Source organism: Rhinoderma darwinii, chromosome 7 (genome assembly GCF_050947455.1).
Source record: "Rhinoderma darwinii isolate aRhiDar2 chromosome 7, aRhiDar2.hap1, whole genome shotgun sequence".
Taxonomy (NCBI): Eukaryota; Metazoa; Chordata; class Amphibia; order Anura; family Rhinodermatidae; genus Rhinoderma; species Rhinoderma darwinii.
In genome coordinates, this window is record NC_134693.1 from 79,464,081 (window position 1) to 79,481,659 (window position 17,579).

The following is a 17,579-nucleotide window of genomic DNA, read 5'->3' on the forward strand; positions in this document are numbered from 1 at the left end:
GTGTCATAATGATGGCGGCTGCGCGAAAATCACGCAGCCACGCATCATACGCGGCTGACACACGGAGCTGTTAAGTACCTTTTGCGCGTGCAAAACACCGCGTAAATCCGGCCTTCTGGTCAGAAAAATACGGCATGTTGTTTTGGCCACAGTTCTTCCAAGAAGACCACTTGCGGCCAGACTTCTCCAAACAGTAGATGGGTGTACCTGGGTCCCATTGGTTTCTGCCATTTCTGAGCTGATGGCACTGCTGTACATCTTCTGATTTACAAGAGAAGTAAGTATGATGTGTCTGATCCGCTTCACTAAGTTTCCTTTGCCGGCCACTGCGACTATGGTCCTCAGTATTGCCCGTTTCTTTGTGCTTCTTTTTAGTGACAAGAGCCGTGCTTGTCGGGCATGGGACTGCCCATGGTGCACTTGCAAGTTAATTTGCATATTGGCTTAAAGTTCGGTTTTTTTAGGCAATGAAACCGTTTTGTACAGTCACAAAAGTAGTTGTTTCCATGTTTTTAAGTACCCTACCAAGCACTGTGAGTGGTTTGATAGGCATAAATCATGTGACAGACTCGAAGGTGGTTTAATCATAATAAACTAAACAATTTGTAATGGTACGGCATTCGAAAAACACCACCCCCTTTGTAGTAAAACCTCATGTGGCCAAATGGTAGCTGCTTCATGGGGCCTTACTCTAAAGGCTCATTCATACTTGCGCTTGAAAACACTGATCAAATACGGATGCACAGTACAGATTTTTAAAAAAAAAAAATTTGTTCCGTTTTTGTTCTGTATTGTTTTCTGAGTTGGCTGCTTTTCGCCCGTAGTTTCGTTTTTTGTTTAGGGATTAACTTTTTTTTTTTACTGGTTTACTAATTTTGTTTAATCTTGGGGAAATACTGACAATAAAAAATGGCAAATACGCACATGGGAACTATCCAAACACATATTGATGGCCTATCCAGAGGATAGGCCATCAATATTTAGGGACTGGACAACCCCTTTAATCCTACGATGTAGCAGGCTTAGAAAGCCCATGAGACAGGATCACAGATTGTGTGATGCTGTCTGCTGGGCCTTGTATCTAAGCCAATCACGTGGTAGGCTTAGATACATGGCCCATGTTTGGTTCTGTCTGATGGGCCCTGTATATAAGCCTTCCACACGGTAAGTTTAGATACAGGGTACCAGCAGACAGTAATCTTATACTCTATAAGATTACTGTCTGCTGGGGACCTGTATCTAAGCATCTTACCATAACCACATGGTAAGCTTAGATACAGGGCCCATATGTGACACTCTGTATCTAAGCCTACCTCATGGTAGGCTTAGATACAAGGCTCCAGCAGACAGTAATCTTATGCTGTAAATATTACTGTCTGCTGGACCCTGTATCTAAGCCTACCTTGACAGACTGTATCATACATGGGCCCTGTAACTAAGCCTACCACGTGTTACTAATCGTTTTTTTTATAGGTTCGGTCGTTGGACTACGTCTGATTCGAGGACTACTTAGATGATGGCTTTTTTTATTATCAATAAAATGGTTAATGATGGTTGTGTGTTTTTTTTTTTATTTCAATAAAATATTTTTTCTATGTCTTTGTGTTTTTTTTTAAAACTATATTACTACCGCCTTAGTAATGGCCGCCGGCTGATTGACAGCATCCATTACTAAGGCGGGGCTTAGTGTTAGCCGTTGCAAAGGCTAACCCCCATTATTACCCCGGTACCCATCGCCACCAGGGGTGCTGGGAAGAGCCAGGTACGATCCAGTACCTGACCATCTGTAGAGATGGTCGGGCAATGAGGCAGCCGCAGGCTGGTATCACCAGGCTGGGACAGGCCAGAAACAGCGGCCCTGCCCACCCTGGTAATGCTAGCCTGCTGCTGCTTTATTGTATCTGGCTGGTTATGAAAAATGGGGGGGGGGGGGGGGGAACCACGCGTCATTTAAAAAATAAATAAAAAAATTGGAAAGAACGATGTGGGGTCCACTCCAATTTTCATGACCAGCCAGATACAACACAGCAGCAGCCTAGCATTACCAGGGTGGGGAGGGCCACTGTTTTTGGCTTTCCCCAGCCTAATAATACCAGCCTGTGGCTGCTCCGGTGCCCGACCATCACTACAGATGGCTCTTCCTGGTACCCCTGGTGGCGATGGGTACCGGGGTAATAATGGGGGTTAGTGTTAGCCTCTGCACCTGCTAACACTAAGCCCCGCCTTAGTAATGGAGGTTGTCAATCAGCCAGCGGCCATTACTAAGGCGGTAATAATAAAGGACAAGGACATAGAAAAAAATATTTTATTGAAATAAAAAAACACACACAACCCTCATTAACCATTTTATTGAGAATAAAAAAACCGCTATCATTAAAGTAGTCCTCGTATCAGACGTAGTCCAACGGTTGAACCTGTAAAATAGCACAAACACACAAAAATAATTAGTACCACAAAAAAGCAAAACAATTATTATTCTTACCTTTCTTGGGTCAAGCGCAGGAACCGCAATGTCAGCGAGCTGGGCCCTATATCTAATCCTATCATGTGTGATACTGTCTGCTGAGCCACTGTATCTAATCCTATCATGTGTGATATTGTCTGCTGAGCCACTGTATCTAATCCTATCCATAGTTTATAGGGTCGTAGTGCTATAGATATGCTGTCTCCTATACACACACACACATTTTTTTGGGGGGGGGGGGGATATGTATTGGGGCTATTTCCCCTGACATTTTAAGTCCTTAGTGACGGCCCTGGCTGCTAGTGCTGCATTGTTGGGTCACTTAGGAGAACCAGCAATGCAGCTGAAAGCTGTGGGCCGTCGGCCATGAGAACTTTTGCATCGGGGCCCATGAGCCTTTAGCTACGCCCCTGGTAGGCACAACACTATACTAGTATTTAGGAGTGTAGAAGATAAGGATGCTGTCTATGCCATCTCCCCTTCTGTTGGATGGTGCCCACTCTGCTAGGTTTTAGAACGCTATGCAGGAAAAATCCCACCTGAATTTCAGATCCAGAAAAAAAAAAGGAACTTGTATGGAGCAAGCCTTTAAAATGGACAGGAACATTCATATATTTGAAACAGCTATTTATTTCAAACAAAACAGGACAACGCGTTTCGGGGTACTTCTTCAGTTCTAGTGCATGGTAGTGTCAGACAAATATTTCAAAAGCTAGTTGTAGTTGAAGTCTAGCTGAGATTTGCTATATGCTATTTAAAATACTGTCAGCTGCTCTTCAATTTTACCTAAGCAACAGACTACAAACTCACAAGTCAGCATGCACTGCTATTTAGTTAAAATGTATAGTCTGTTGCTATGTGGCAAATGAGGATCAGCCATCTGAATCTTAAAGCTGGGTTCACACGTCGCGGTTAAAATGTGTTGTTTTTTCCGCGACTGCGACAAAACCATGCCGTTTTACTAAGGTTGCGATACAACAAAAATTTATTTTGGCCGCAACTTGTAAACCTAGCCTTAATGGTATGCTGCAAATGCCTGAAAAATCTACTCTTCATAAGATAAAGTAAATGTTTTTCAATTTACTTCCATAGAAAAGATCATCTAAGTATTCCGGTGCAGTATGGCGAGTTAGAGAAGCTTCTTAATAGGATGATGGAACGCTGTGCAGAGCTTTCTTTTACATCACTAAGGAGAAAATCTTCAGTGAGTCATACTTTGGAAAGTATACTGAATTCATAAAATTAAGGGCCTTATGCATTGGCCAGTTTAGCATATTTATCATACTATATTTTGTACTTACTTTTCTTTCGAATTTTTGTCATGTTCATTGTTTATGGCCAGATCCGCAGTGGAATACATGCTATGGAATTTTTCAGCACAGAAATTACCTGCAGTATAGATTTTAAAATTCGCAGAATGTCCATTGCTGATGCGGATTTTCATTGAAGATGATAGAGGTGAAATTAGCATCAAAATCCGCATTTTTGCAATATGTTTAGCGTGTACTTCGGGAAAGCTCCAGACGAACACGTTAAATGTGTCCTCAGGGATCCATTAGGCCCCATGCACACGAACGTAAAAACGCCCGTAATTACGGGCCCATAGACTTCTATTGGCCACGGGTACATTCCCGTATGCTTACGGGAAGGTGCCCGTGCCGTTGAAAAATATAGAACATGTCCTCTTTCAGGCCGTCATTACGGCACGGGCAGGCCCATAGAAGTCTATGGGGCTCCCGTAATTACGGGTCACTACGTGTGTGCACCCGTAATTACGGGAGCGTTGCTAGGCGACGTCAGTTTATAGTCACTGTCCAGGGTGCTGAAAGAGTTAAACGATCGGCAGTAACTCTTTCAGCACCAGGGACCGTGGCTACCGATGACCATATAGATAAAGCTGTAAAAAAAAAAAGACGTTCATACTTACCCAGAACTCCCTGCTTCTTCCTCCAGTCCGGCCTCCTGGTATGACGTTATAGCTCATGTGACCGCTGCAGCCAATCACAGGTCAATCACTAGCTGCAGTGGTCACATGGACTACGCGTCATCCATAGAGGTCGGACTGGATGTCAAGAGAGGGACGCGTCACCAAGACAACGGCCGGGTAAGTATGAATTTCTTTTACTTTTATTACGGAAAGGGCTGTACCTTCTCTCTATCCTGCACTGATAGAGTGAAGGGCTGCCGATTACTGCAGTGTAATTTTGCAGCGAAAACGTGCCCGTAAATACAAGTGGAATACGGGTGACACCGGACCCGTATTTACGGGCACGGGTCCGTAAATACTGGTGCAATATGGGTCGAATACGTGTGACCAAGGACCCGTATTTACGCCAGTATTTACGGGTGGACAAAAATACGGTCGTGAGCATGGGGCCTTAGCCTAATGCAGGCCAAAAGAGTGTCCTTTTGGCCTCCATTGGGCTTGTTTGCTTCCGTATACTTTTTTCTTGAGGTTGGAATAGTGTAGTGGACTACACTTTTCCATCCAAAGGGATCCTGCAGAAAAACGTTTACTGCGCGGTAAACTTATTTTTGAAACATGGAAGTTTATGGGTGACGTGTGCAACTGTGCATATGTCAAAGGTATATGTTTAAGGTATACGTTATGGACTTTACATAACAAATATATGCTAAACGAATACCATTATATTCTATGGACGACGTGTGTGTTAAATGGCTACCTAACAGTCACCTATAGACTATGATGATCATGAGAGTCAATGATACAAACATTTAACGTATACCATTAAATTCCATGGTGACGGATGCCACTGGTCAAATCCTTTTTTTAACGTATAATTAAAACGTAGGCCAAATACATGATGTGCATAGAGCCTTACACATACTGATTTTGCTGCAATTTCAATGCAGATTTCATGTCCGATACAATATGCCATATAAAGTGATTGCAATAATTTTCCTATGTGATGCCATGTTTTCTGCATCTGTTAATCATAAGAAAGAGACTTTCAATCTCGGTGACCATAGAGTTAATTCTTCTAAAATATGTAAGACCCCCTACACACGGCCATCTTGGTTCCTTCTTTCCCTCTGATATGGTTCCCCTAATGCAGCCTACATTTTTCCATGATGCCTTTGACTGTGCAGGGGCGGAGGGGGCCAGAATCGCATCACACTGCACTTGCTCTACTCTATCCTATCTAAGCGCATCCAGTGATAGATCTGTGACATAGAACTTATGTCCTCTAACTGCAGAGTCGCGGTGAATTCCTATGAGATGCAGCTTAATCAGTTTTCACACAGGAGACAGTAAGGAGCTGCATCTCATAGAAATACATTGTCCTCTGCACACAGCACTCACAGATGGTATAGATAGTGTGACAGACCATGTGGAGAGGTTGTGGATTGGGGTCTATATTTCCAGGGACTATATTCAGAAGAGAATGTGGTTCTCCCTCTGCAATAGGTTTTATCTAAAACCTGGAAAAGGGCCTGGTTGTTGGAGTGGTGAGGAGAGATGGGTGGGTCCCCTCTCCATCCACACAGTCCTGGTCTTGGGCTGTCTAGCTATTAATCGGGTCAGGTGTGATAGCCCTTTAAAAAGGCTGCAGTTCAGTCACACTCTCTCTCAGCCTTGGGAGAGGAGCTTGTGAGAGCAAACTGACTGCCTTCATAACAGGTTGTATGGTCTGCATGGTTTATGGTGCCAGGCATTATGCCTGCATTGTGTTAGTTAGGATACCTGACTGTATAGTTAGTGCCGGACAGGCATAGAGTTTTCTTTTTGTTTTCTTTTTATTCATGTACAACCTGTAAATAAGGCCAGTAGTACCACATCTTTGCTGTGCGGAATGAAATTTACTGGCGTGTTTGATACCGAGTGCCCGTCTACCCCAGGAGACGACTGTCCCACTACCTAATTCCCTTACAGTAGTTATGTGAATCAGGGGAGTTTTATAAGTGCAGCTAATCATTGTACGATCTCACTTATATCAATGCACTCCTGTCCCTTAGATAGGGCAGAAATAATCTCTTCAGCAGCACTGTCTGTATAGGGGATATAGAGAGGAAGATGGAAGGTGAAGCTGGGTGGGGAGAGGAGGTGTCTGAAAGCAGCCAGGAGGGATTTATTTAGTAAAGATGTAATCCTGTAGTTCACGGGAAGTCAACCATACAGGAGAAACTGACCTCCTGTTTACACATGAGAGCATGGTTTATATTGGTGGTCAGCCTGAGATCACATGACACAGCTGGCCATAATGAAAAAGTTGAAATTGTATAGATGTAACTGAGCTGGGAAGAAACAATTGAAACTGCTAGAATATTGCTAGTGAGTTTGCATTATATGTGCACCTTGTGGCCAATTTTTTTTTTCAAATCTAACGTGTTACTTTGTGTGGAAATAACTTTGGAATGTTTTTATTTTTATCAAGCGATTCTGCGATTGTTTTCTCTTGACATATATTGTACGTTATGTTAGTTGTATACATACCAAAATTTAGAGAAAATGTGCAAAAATTTGCATTTTTCTAAATTTTAATGTATCTGCTTGCAAGACAGATGGTAATACTACACAAAATAGTTACTAGTTTACATTTCACATGTCTACTTTATGTTTTCATAATTTGTTGAATGCTTTTATTTGTCTAGGACAAGGGTAAGGAACGTCCGGCCCGCGGGCCCTATAATGTCTACGGGGTAATTTGGTCCGGCCCGACCTCACTCTGACCGCCGTGAGTCCCCCATACTCACTCACATTTAGGAGCAGGAGACGGGCGGACTGACCCAAGTATGGAGGCGGCAGCAGCGGTCTGAGTGAGGTCGGTGCATGCTGGCCCAGGAGTGGACCGGTCCGGTCACCTGACCTAAGTCAGTGAGGTCAGGTGACTGGACTGGTCCACTCCTGTCACAGCACGACCTCACTCTGACTGCCGCTGTCGCCGTGTCATTCCCTCCTTGGCTCCGTCCGCCAGCCTTACTTACATCTGACATTTATGACATATCCCGTGAATATATCATAAATGTCCCTGATGGGAAATATATATATTTTAGAAACTCCCCATAAATCACCCAATTTTAAAAACTGCACCCCTCGAAGTATTCAAAACAGAATTTAGAAAGTTTCTTAACCCTTTAGGTGTTTCACAGGAATTAAAGCAACATAGTGGTTACATTTACAAATTCTATTTTTTTTGCAGCAATTCATTTTTTGTCAATCTTTTTCTTTACCAGAGAAACACAACTCAATATTTATTGCTCAGATTCTTCAGTTTTTATAAATATCTCACATGTGGGCCTAGTGTGCTACTTGACTGAAACACAGGTACAATCCTATAGACAGGGGACAACAATGTAAGGCAATGAACTCGAATACAAAACAAACAGTTCATCCACAATGTCCAGTGCGCGTGCTGCCCCTTTAAAAGCGGGCACAAGCCTGCACGTGCACCCTACGGGATCCGGCTGAGGTGACAGCCCGCAGCCATGGACATTACAGTATCCCCCCTCTTACTCCCCCTCTTCTTGGGACCAGAGCGATAGAGAAACTTACCTTTCTTCAGGACCAAACCCCCTCCAACCAACCAAATAAAAGGTTTTTCCTATCACTCTCTTGGTGTCCAGGATCTCATGAACCTCAAAGGTGTCTGAAGGGCCGCTGGAGGCAACCACACGGCTAGGAGTCTTGGTGTAGTGGTTCAGGCCCACCGGCTTCAGGAGGGATACATGGAAGGATCTTGAGGGTAGGAGGCAGCCGAAGCTTATAGGCGACAGGGTTGATCTGTTGCAGGATCTCAAAGGGTCCAAGGAACCTGGGTGCAAATTTGCATGATGGCACCCTTAGTCGGATATTCCTGGAATTCAACCAGACCCTCGTGAGAGGAAGAAACTGAGGAGGTTCTCTTCTCCTTGTGTCAGCCTTCCGTTTTATGCGGTAGACTGCCATTAGGATGGAGGATCGAGTCTGCTGCCAGATCTGCAGAAAGTCTCTAAACGTGGAGTCAGCCGCTGGTACCTCGGAAGTATCGGGCACCGGGAGAGGAATTCGTGGGTGCTGGCCGTAGAAAATGAAGAGCGGTGTATTCCTTGTGGACTCGCTGGTATGATTATTGTATGAGAACTCTGCCCATGGGAGCAACTGCACCCAGTCATCATGTTGCTTGGATATGAAGTGGCGTAGGTAGTTCTCCAAAATCTGATTAATCCTCTCGACCTGACCATTGGACTGAGGATGGTAGACTGATGAAAAGTCCAATTTCGCACGAGGAGTCTGCAGAGGGCTCTCCAGAACTTCGAGGTAAACTGAACCCCCCCCCCCCCCGATCAGACACAATATGCTGCGGCAAGCCGTGCAGGTGAAAGATGTGTTGGATGAACAGCTTGGCCAACTGAGGTGCAGCCGGAAGTAGTGGGCCATCTTCGAAAATCGATCCACCACCCAGACAGCACTGCATCCAGCAGAGAGAGGCAGGTCTGTAACAAAGTCCATAGCTTTATGCTGCCTGGGAGCATTGGGCACAGGCAATGGCTGGAGCAGACCAGCAGGTCTGGAGTGAGCGGCCTTATTGGCTGCACATACAGAACAGGCAGAAACGAAGTCCATAATGTCCTTGGGCAGCGTGGGCCACCAGAAATTACTAACAGTCAGATCCCGGGTCTTACGGGCCCCTGCGTGACCTGCCAGTCTAGAGGAGTATCTCCAGCGGAGGATTCTTCCACGATCAGCCAGGCACACAAACGTCCTCCCCGGAGGAATGTCCCCAACTTGCAGGGGATTGACCGAGACAATGCAAGATGGATCAATAATGTTCTGTGGATTCTCTATGGTGTTCTGTCTCGAAAGACCTGGACAAGGCATCGGCCCTCACATTCTTGTCGGCCGGGCGATAATGGAGCTCGAACTGAAACCTAGTAAAGAACAGTGACCTCCTGGCCTGATGAGGGTTCAGCCGTTGGGCCGTCTGGAGGTAGGTCAGATTCTTGTGGTCTGTAAAAATCAGGATCGGCAGAGCTGAGCCCTCTAATAGATGTCTCCATTGTTCCAGAACCAATTTGATGGCTAGTAACTCCCGATACCCAATCGAGTAGTTGCGTTCTGCGGAAGAGAAGAGCTTGGAGAAATATCCACATACCCTTGACTTACCCTTGGGACCTCTCTGGAACAAGAGTACACCAGCACTGACAGAGGATGCATCCACCTCCAACGAGAACTGCAGAGAGATATCCGGATGATGGAGGATAGAGGCTGACGTGAATGCACTCTTCAGGCTATTGAATGTGGATTCTTAGTAAGGTTAGAGATAGGAGAAGTCAGTGAGGAGAAATTCGTAATAAACTGCCTGTAAAAATTTGCGAATCCCAGAAAGTGCTGTATGGCCCTCAAGCCTTAAGGACGTGGCCATTCCAGAACAGACTTTACCGTCTCAGGATCCATCTCGAGACCTAGATTCGAGACTATGTAGCCCTGGAAGGGTAGCACATCTCTGTCAAACACGCGCTTCTCCAGCTTGGCGTACAGACAATTCTCCCTTAATCGTAGCAGAACTTGACGGACATGTCCCTGGTGCGTTATAGGATCTGGAGAAAAAATCAAAATGTCATCTAGGTAAACTACTACACAAACAGAAGAGGTCATGGAAAATGTTATTCACAAACTCCTGGAAGACCGCGTGAGCATTACACAGGCCGAAGGGCATTACTAGATACTCATAGTGTCCATCATGGGCATTAAATGCAGTTTTCCATTCATTACCCTGGCGAATCCAGACTAGGTTGTAAGCCCCACGCAGGTCTAGTTTAGAAAAAATCCTGGCACCACGTATACGATCAAACAGTTCAGAGATCAGTGGCAACGGATATTTATTCTTCACCGTGATCTGGTTGAGACCTCTGTCGTCAATAAAAGAATGAAGAGAGCCAACTTTCTTTTTGACAAAGAAGAACGCAGCTCCTGCCGGAGAGGAAGCCTTCCGTATGAAGCCCCTCTCCAAGTTCTCCTTCACATAGGCGGACATGGACATAGTCTCTGGCAAGGAGAGAGGATATATCCTACCACGGGGAAGGGATGCACCAAGAATCAGTTCAATAGGGCAGTTATACGCCCGATGTGGGGGCAGTGTCTCCGCCTCCCTCTTGTTGAAGACTTCCGAAAATGCATCATAATGACTCGGCAATCCTGCCAATGACCGAGGTAGCGAAGGCTGAGCCGAACTAATCTGTACCAGGCAACAACCTTGACACTCGGGGCCCCACTGGAGAACCTCTCCAGAATTCCAGTCCAGGACTGGGGCATGCAGTCGGAGCCAAGGCAGGACCAGCAACACAGCGTTAACAGCTTTGGACAGGACATAGAAAGACAGAAGTTCGGAATGAAGAGCTTCCAGATACGCAGAGACCTGATGCGTTTTCTCGCCAGACACTATGGTCACAGGTATGGACAATTTAGACGGAAGTCCATCTTTACCCAAGGTTGTCACTCCTAGCAACCCTAGGTTTATGGATCTTTGGGGACACAGGCGCACAAGATGGCCATCGAGACCGCAATAAAGACAGAGTCCAGATGTGCATCTGCGTTGTCTCTCCTGTTTAGATAACTTATATTGATCCATTATTACCGACCCCTTAGGAGGATCGACATCTGAGGACAGCAGGGGTTGCTGCAAAGTAGGAGATAGACTAGGAAGGGCTCCCTCCCGTCGAACCTCTTGAAGGCGTTCCCGGATCCGTATATCAATCCGGGCCGACAGAAGGATGAGGTCGTCCAGAGTAGACGGCAGATCTCGGGCAGCAAGTTCGTCCTTAATTCTTGAAGCCAGTCCATGCCAGAATGCTGCCACCAAAGCCTCATCATTCCATAACAGTTCTCCCGCCAGGATGTGGAAGTGGATGGCGTACTCACTCACGGAGGTGTCTCCTTGGCGTAGGTCAATCAAAGATGCTGCTGCAGATGGGACTCATCCAGGCTTCTCAAACACCATGCGAAAAGTCCGGAGGAAGGCTTGGAAGTCAAGGGTCTCAGGACCTTGTCTCTCCCAGATAGGGTTCGCCCATGCAAGAGCCTTGCCGGTGAGGAGAGAAATTATGAAAGTGACCCTTGCGCCATCGGATGAAAATGTCTTACTATACAGGCTGAAGTGGATCTGGCACTGGTTCAAAAATCCACGACAGGTACTTGCTTTTCCATTATAGCGGTAAGGGAGTGGCATAGAAACACGTGGGTCAACACTGCCAAGAGGTGTAGTAGGAGGAACAGCAGCTTGTGCCTCCTGCTGACATACAAGGATGTTCAACGCCTGGAGGAGTTGGTCCTGTAGAGACCGGAGGTCCAGCATATCCGCTCGCATCTCCTATGACGTCGTCATGGCCTGAACGTACTGTCACGAAGCGTCCGTGGACTCACTGGGCTGTACCGCCTTGGCGGTAAGGCAGCTGGCCAACAGGGAGCAGGTGAGAGTCTATAGTTCTATAGGTACCTGTGGCAGCTCAGACAGCAGCAGGGCAGGCTCGGCTGGGACTAGGTAGGAGGCAGACGTCAGGTGAGGTGAAGCAGGTCAGACGTGGAAGCAGCACGGCATGACTTTGGCACAGCTCAGTGCTAGACCAGGAAGGTATGGAATGCTAGGAACAGGAACAGGGACTGGAACAGGTGACACACTAGGAGACCATCACATAGACAAACTAGGGAACACAACAACGCTCAGGCATCGAACTAGGGGGCTGGACCCCTCTTATAGTCCAGGGTTCTCACCGGTCAAAGTTCATCCACAATGTTCGATTCGCACGCTGCCCCTTTAAGAGCGGGCACGAGCGTGTGCGCGCACCCTACGGGATCCGGCTGGGGTGAGTGGACGCAAGCGCTGGCGTCTCCTGAGGAGGAGGCTGGGGCCAGCACTTGCCGACTCGTGGCTGCGGCTGTCAGGAGGGAAACTGAACTGACAGCCCGCAGCCACGGACATTACAGTGAAGCTCAATGTGAACCCAGAGTTTAGAGGTGTCCTGTGCCCAGAGAGATTTTAATTAATCTAATATAACTGCTCTATTGTAAGATAGGACTGAAGGAGCATTTAGACCTCCCCTATGAGTGGGCAAGTACAATATATCTGCCTTAACTCTGGGTTTCCTATTCCCCCATATAAACGATTGTAGTACAGATTGTAATTTCTTAATATATGTGTAAAGGATCTGCCAGGTACAGCTTCGGGGTTAACTCCCTTAATTAATCAGTCAGCACCTGAATCTACATCCCTGAGACTGACTCCAGCTTCCACCACTCAGGCTGGCAGGCTTAGGAGTGGGAGAGCCTATCGCAACCTGGCCAGACTCAGCTAGCTCCCGCCCTCGGTCTATTTAAGCCTGCCTTTCCTGTTCCTCCAGTGCTTGTGATTCTTTTTCGTGTGGTTTCCTGGCCCAGCTACAGCTCCTTCTATTTTGTTCCTGCTCCATACAGACCCTGGCTTACTGACTACTCTTCTGCTCTTCGTTTGGTACCTCGCACACTCCTGGCTTGACTCGGCTCGTTCACCACTCTGGTTGCTCACGGTGTTGCCGTGGGTAACTGCCCCTTTCCCTTGCTTGTATTCCCTTGTATGTTTGTCGTGCACTTACTGAGTGCAGGGACCGCCGCCCAGTTGTACCCCGTCGCTTAGAGCGGGTCGTTGCAAGTAGGCAGGGACAGAGTGGCGGGTAGATTAGGGCTCACTTGTCCGTTTCCCTACCCCCCGGTCATTACAATATGAGACAGAGAGAAATATCGGAACATTGCGGAACATATAAAGAATGTTGGGAAGAATCACCATTTTGCATGCCTATATCCTGCCTAACCACAAAATACCATGTAAGTTTAACCTTTGAATGTCTTCTTTAATGGTGGTCAGAAGGGGGATATAATTTACCTCAAATAGTTTCGATGCCGGGTACGATATATCAATACCTAAGTAGTGGAGGTAGTTTTTCAACCATGTGAATTTGTGAGCCGATTTGAGAACAGACACTACAGATTTCTTTAATCCCAGATTAAGAATCTGAGATTTAGAGGTATTGATCTTGTAATAGGACGCATCACTGAATTTTTGGATAATATCCAATACTGCAGAAAGTGATACTATCGGATTAGTGAGGGCGATAAGGACGTCATCGGCAAATAGGCCAATGCGGTGCTCATGGTCCCCTATTTTAATACCCTTGATGTTTTGTGCTGATCTAACATGTTCCGCAAAAGGCTCCACCATCAATGCAAAGATTAGTGGAGACATTGGGCAGCCCTGCCTAGTTCCATTTGTTATGTGAAAGGATTTTGAAGTAAAACCTGAAGAGTATAGCGATGCATTAGGATTAGAGTATAAGGCTAGTAAAGCTGAGAGGAAGCGACCGTCAAAACCAAACTTGTTCAGAACTAGTTTTAAATATTTCCAGTTAACTCTATTGAACGCCTTCTCTGCATCCAATGAAAGCAGAAGAGAAGGTGCTTTACCAAAATCCACCAATTCCACAAGATCCAGAAAACGCCTTGTAGCATCTGAAGTTTATCTACCTTTAACAAATCCCACTTGGTCAATTTTAATAAATTGTGGAAGAAATGTGGAACAGGAGTGCACCAGCACCGACAGAGGACGCGTCCACCTCCAACGAGAATTGCAGAGAGACATCCGGATGATGGAGGATAGAGGCTGACGTGAAGGCACTCTTCATGCTATTGAATGCGGACTTGACGTTTATACCCTTCTTAGTAAGGTTAGAGATGGGGGAAGTCAGTGAGGAGAAGTTCGGAATAAACTGCCTGTAAAAATTAGCGAATCCAAAAAAGCGCTGTATGGCCCTCAAGCATTGCCGACTCGTACATTACAGTAAGTTTTTTTGTAATAACCATTTATCTGTAAGAAATAGGTCAACACGAGACTAGATTTTGTGGGGGTTAGAAAAGAAAGTTTAATCTCTTTAATTTGCATGAAGGATTCTCCAAGTATCATACAAAATTTCTTTAAAAAGTAGATTTGAGATACCCATGTCTTTAGTAGAAGAGCGAGATGAGCTCTTATCAATTTCTGGATCCGGGACAATATTAAAATCTCCACAAAAAAACAAGAGACCCTTTTTTAATATCATTATCCAATACTATCGTATCTCTAAGAAATTTGGATTGATGAGAGTTAGGCGCATATAAGCACACTAAAGTGTAGGGAACGTTATTTATATGACAAATCACAATGAGATATCTGTAATTCAGCATCTGCTACTGAAGACACAAGTTGAAAGGCAATGTTGTTTTTAAAGGCTATCATTGCACCCCTCTTTTTGTTGATAGCATGGGAAAAAAATATATTTGAAAAATTGTGGTTAGAATTTTTTTTCACATCTATTTCATTCAAGTGGGTTTCTTGAATACTGAATATATCGCATTTTTGCTTTCGAGCTTCCTTCCATAAAAGGGATCGTTTTAAGGGGCTATTTAACCCTTTTACATTTAAAGAGCTAATATGGAGTACCATTGTGGAAAATAAACAATCGTTTACAAAGCTAACATCAATAAATGTGTCATGGATGGGAATTTTGCTTAGCTCATATATGATAGATCTAGCATACCAAAGTTCTAGTAATCCGTTCAAAATATAAAACGTAACAAAACAAAACAAAGAACATAAAAAAAAATTTGGCGTGTACAATCAATTACAGTCCTGGTTCCATACGAAACATATGAGAACATCCTGGAGAGGAGGATGAACATTGGATATAAGGAGAGGACCAGGAGAGGTCGGCTCTTCTCCAAACCCATATTAGAAAAGTAAAAAACAGAGAGTATCATGTAGATGTTAGGGACACAATAAACTTTGTGTATTGTCGAAGTTCATATAAATGAGTTGGTGTATGATATTTGGAGGTATCACATAATATCACATGATACCTGAATCTCTGCAAGCCTGAAAATAGAGATCCGTGAAAATAAAGATTCAAGCTTCCTCCAAAGAAAGGGCTTTTTGGTTTTCAGTAGACCATGGTTGATTGAGAGTTGGAGGTTATTTCCTAGATGAAGATTCGTCGTTCTCTGGTGGATTAGATAGAGACCATTTTCTGAGTAGTAAAGCAGCATCTTTAGGGTTAGAAATGAGAAGTGAGTGAAACCATTCCTCGTTTTTATTAGTTTTACAGGGTATCCCCATTTGTATAAAATGTTATTATCGCTCAGAATCTTGGTAGATGTAGTAAATTCCCTCCACCTGGAGAGTGTAGCTGGAGGCAGGTCAGAAAATAGGGAGGTTCTGTCGAAACGTTCAGGAAGTTCTTTTTTGAGCATTGCTGCTTTCATTAACGCCTGATTAAAATGGTAGAAGTAAATGCGCACCAAAACATCTCTAGGCACGCTCGCTGGAATAGATTTGGGCTTTGGGATTCTGTGAGCATACCAAGCAATAAATCTCTTTCAGCTGCTTCAGGGATTAGAGTCACAAACAAGTCTGTAAGAAATTCTGACAATTGAACGTCAGTAACAGATTCAGTTATGTTGTGGAATCTGATATTTTTCCTTCTGGAACGATCCTCCAGATCTAAATATAATGATGGTTTCTTTTGGCTCAAATACCCACAAAATCTCTCTCAGACCGGAGCAGGCAAAACTAAATTGGGTATGATCCAACAAATACCCAAATGACATATATAAAGTACAGTTAAGTTTACCGCTCAGACGGTGCTGGAAACAGTCCAATATCATTCAGTATGGACACTCAGAAAAATGCAGTGGACAATCCACAATCCAATGAGGCTGTGGATGGGAATTCTTATCCTTGTAGTTCCACCAAGCTCCTTATCGTCTCTCTCCACATTCAAAGAACTCCTGGTAGGAGAAGGATCTTATGTCTCTAATAGATGGAAAAAGGAAGACACATAGTGCAACACCCTCTGAAAAAAGATTGCTCCACGCCAAGTTTAATCCATACTCACAGAAGTAACAAGAAATAAAAGCATCAAGGTAAGTAAAAATCTTTAAAATTTCTAGGCGGCACGCCAAACACTCTCGCCCGACCCTGGGTTTCGCCCTTCCGGCTTCCTCTGGGGCATGTGAGACCTGTCTAATTAACAGGTTTATATAGCCGCATAACATTTAAATTTACATACATAAAAAATGGTTACAAAAACATATACACCCACAATGATCTCTGCAATATATAGAGATAATCTGATCTTACCATCATAATCGTATACATATATATACACTTTTAAATATTATTATTTTTATATAAATGCCTAATCTATTTAAAAAGTAAAAATATATAATATATTATGCTAAACCAGCCTATTTGCCACCTTTATAGTTGGTTAGATTCCACATATCATCCCATATCCATTATATTGATTTTTATTTTATCAGTTGTTTTATATTTTCTGTCTCTAATTTTCCAATTAGTCTGATCTATTTATATTATTTAGATTTTATTAGTTGTTTTATATTTTCTTTCTCTATTTTTCCACTTAGTCTGATCTGTGACCAATCTCTAAAACCTCCAGAGCTTCAGTGAGCTGCAGCTAATCAGAACAATTGAGTTCTGCTGAGACAAGATCCCTTGGTCAAAATGCTATGTGTGAAAAAGTCTCTTACTAATACTATACATAGGGCATTTTTTGCATAATTGTTTTCATAACATGGAACTACCAATATGGACCAGAATATCTATCAGATGATATCTCACCAATATTAATAAGTACTTGTAAGGAAAAAAATTAATAAATAATTTTGAATTGAGTCCTAAGGGCTGAAGCATTTTTAATTGATAGATCCAAAAACTTTCTTGCTTGCTCATTTTTTTAATATAATCCTCCCCCCTCCAATGATTATCAATTGTCTCAATAGCAAAGAATTTAGTGTCCCTGGGATCTTTATGATGGAATTTACAGTAGTGTGCTGACACACTATGGTCCATCTTGCCTTTTCTGATGTTATAACAGTGTTCTGCTATTCGAGTTTTCAATTTGCAGGCAGTACGTCCTACATATAACTGCCCACAGGGACACTGCAATAAGTATATAACCCCTTTAGTATTACACGTTGTAAAATGTTTGATCTCATATTTTCTTTTATTTTCGGCATCCATAAAAAAGGTAACATTCCCCTTTCTTTTATTATACCCCACTTCTTTACAAGCTTTACACTTGTTGCAGGAAAAAA

At 44.0% G+C, this 17,579-nt stretch overlaps 1 protein-coding gene across 5 annotated transcripts in view; it reads left to right on the forward strand.

Moving 5' to 3' along the window:
* The window catches only part of MEI1 (meiotic double-stranded break formation protein 1), a 957,414-nt gene that overhangs the window by 209,242 nt on the left and 730,593 nt on the right, over window positions 1–17,579 (forward strand). For all 5 annotated transcript variants that reach the window (XM_075833602.1, XM_075833600.1, XM_075833605.1 and 2 more), the window contains one exon: window positions 3,557–3,668. In XM_075833602.1, the coding sequence (XP_075689717.1) occupies window positions 3,557–3,668 (112 nt within the window). The remainder of the gene's footprint in view (window positions 1–3,556; window positions 3,669–17,579) is intronic.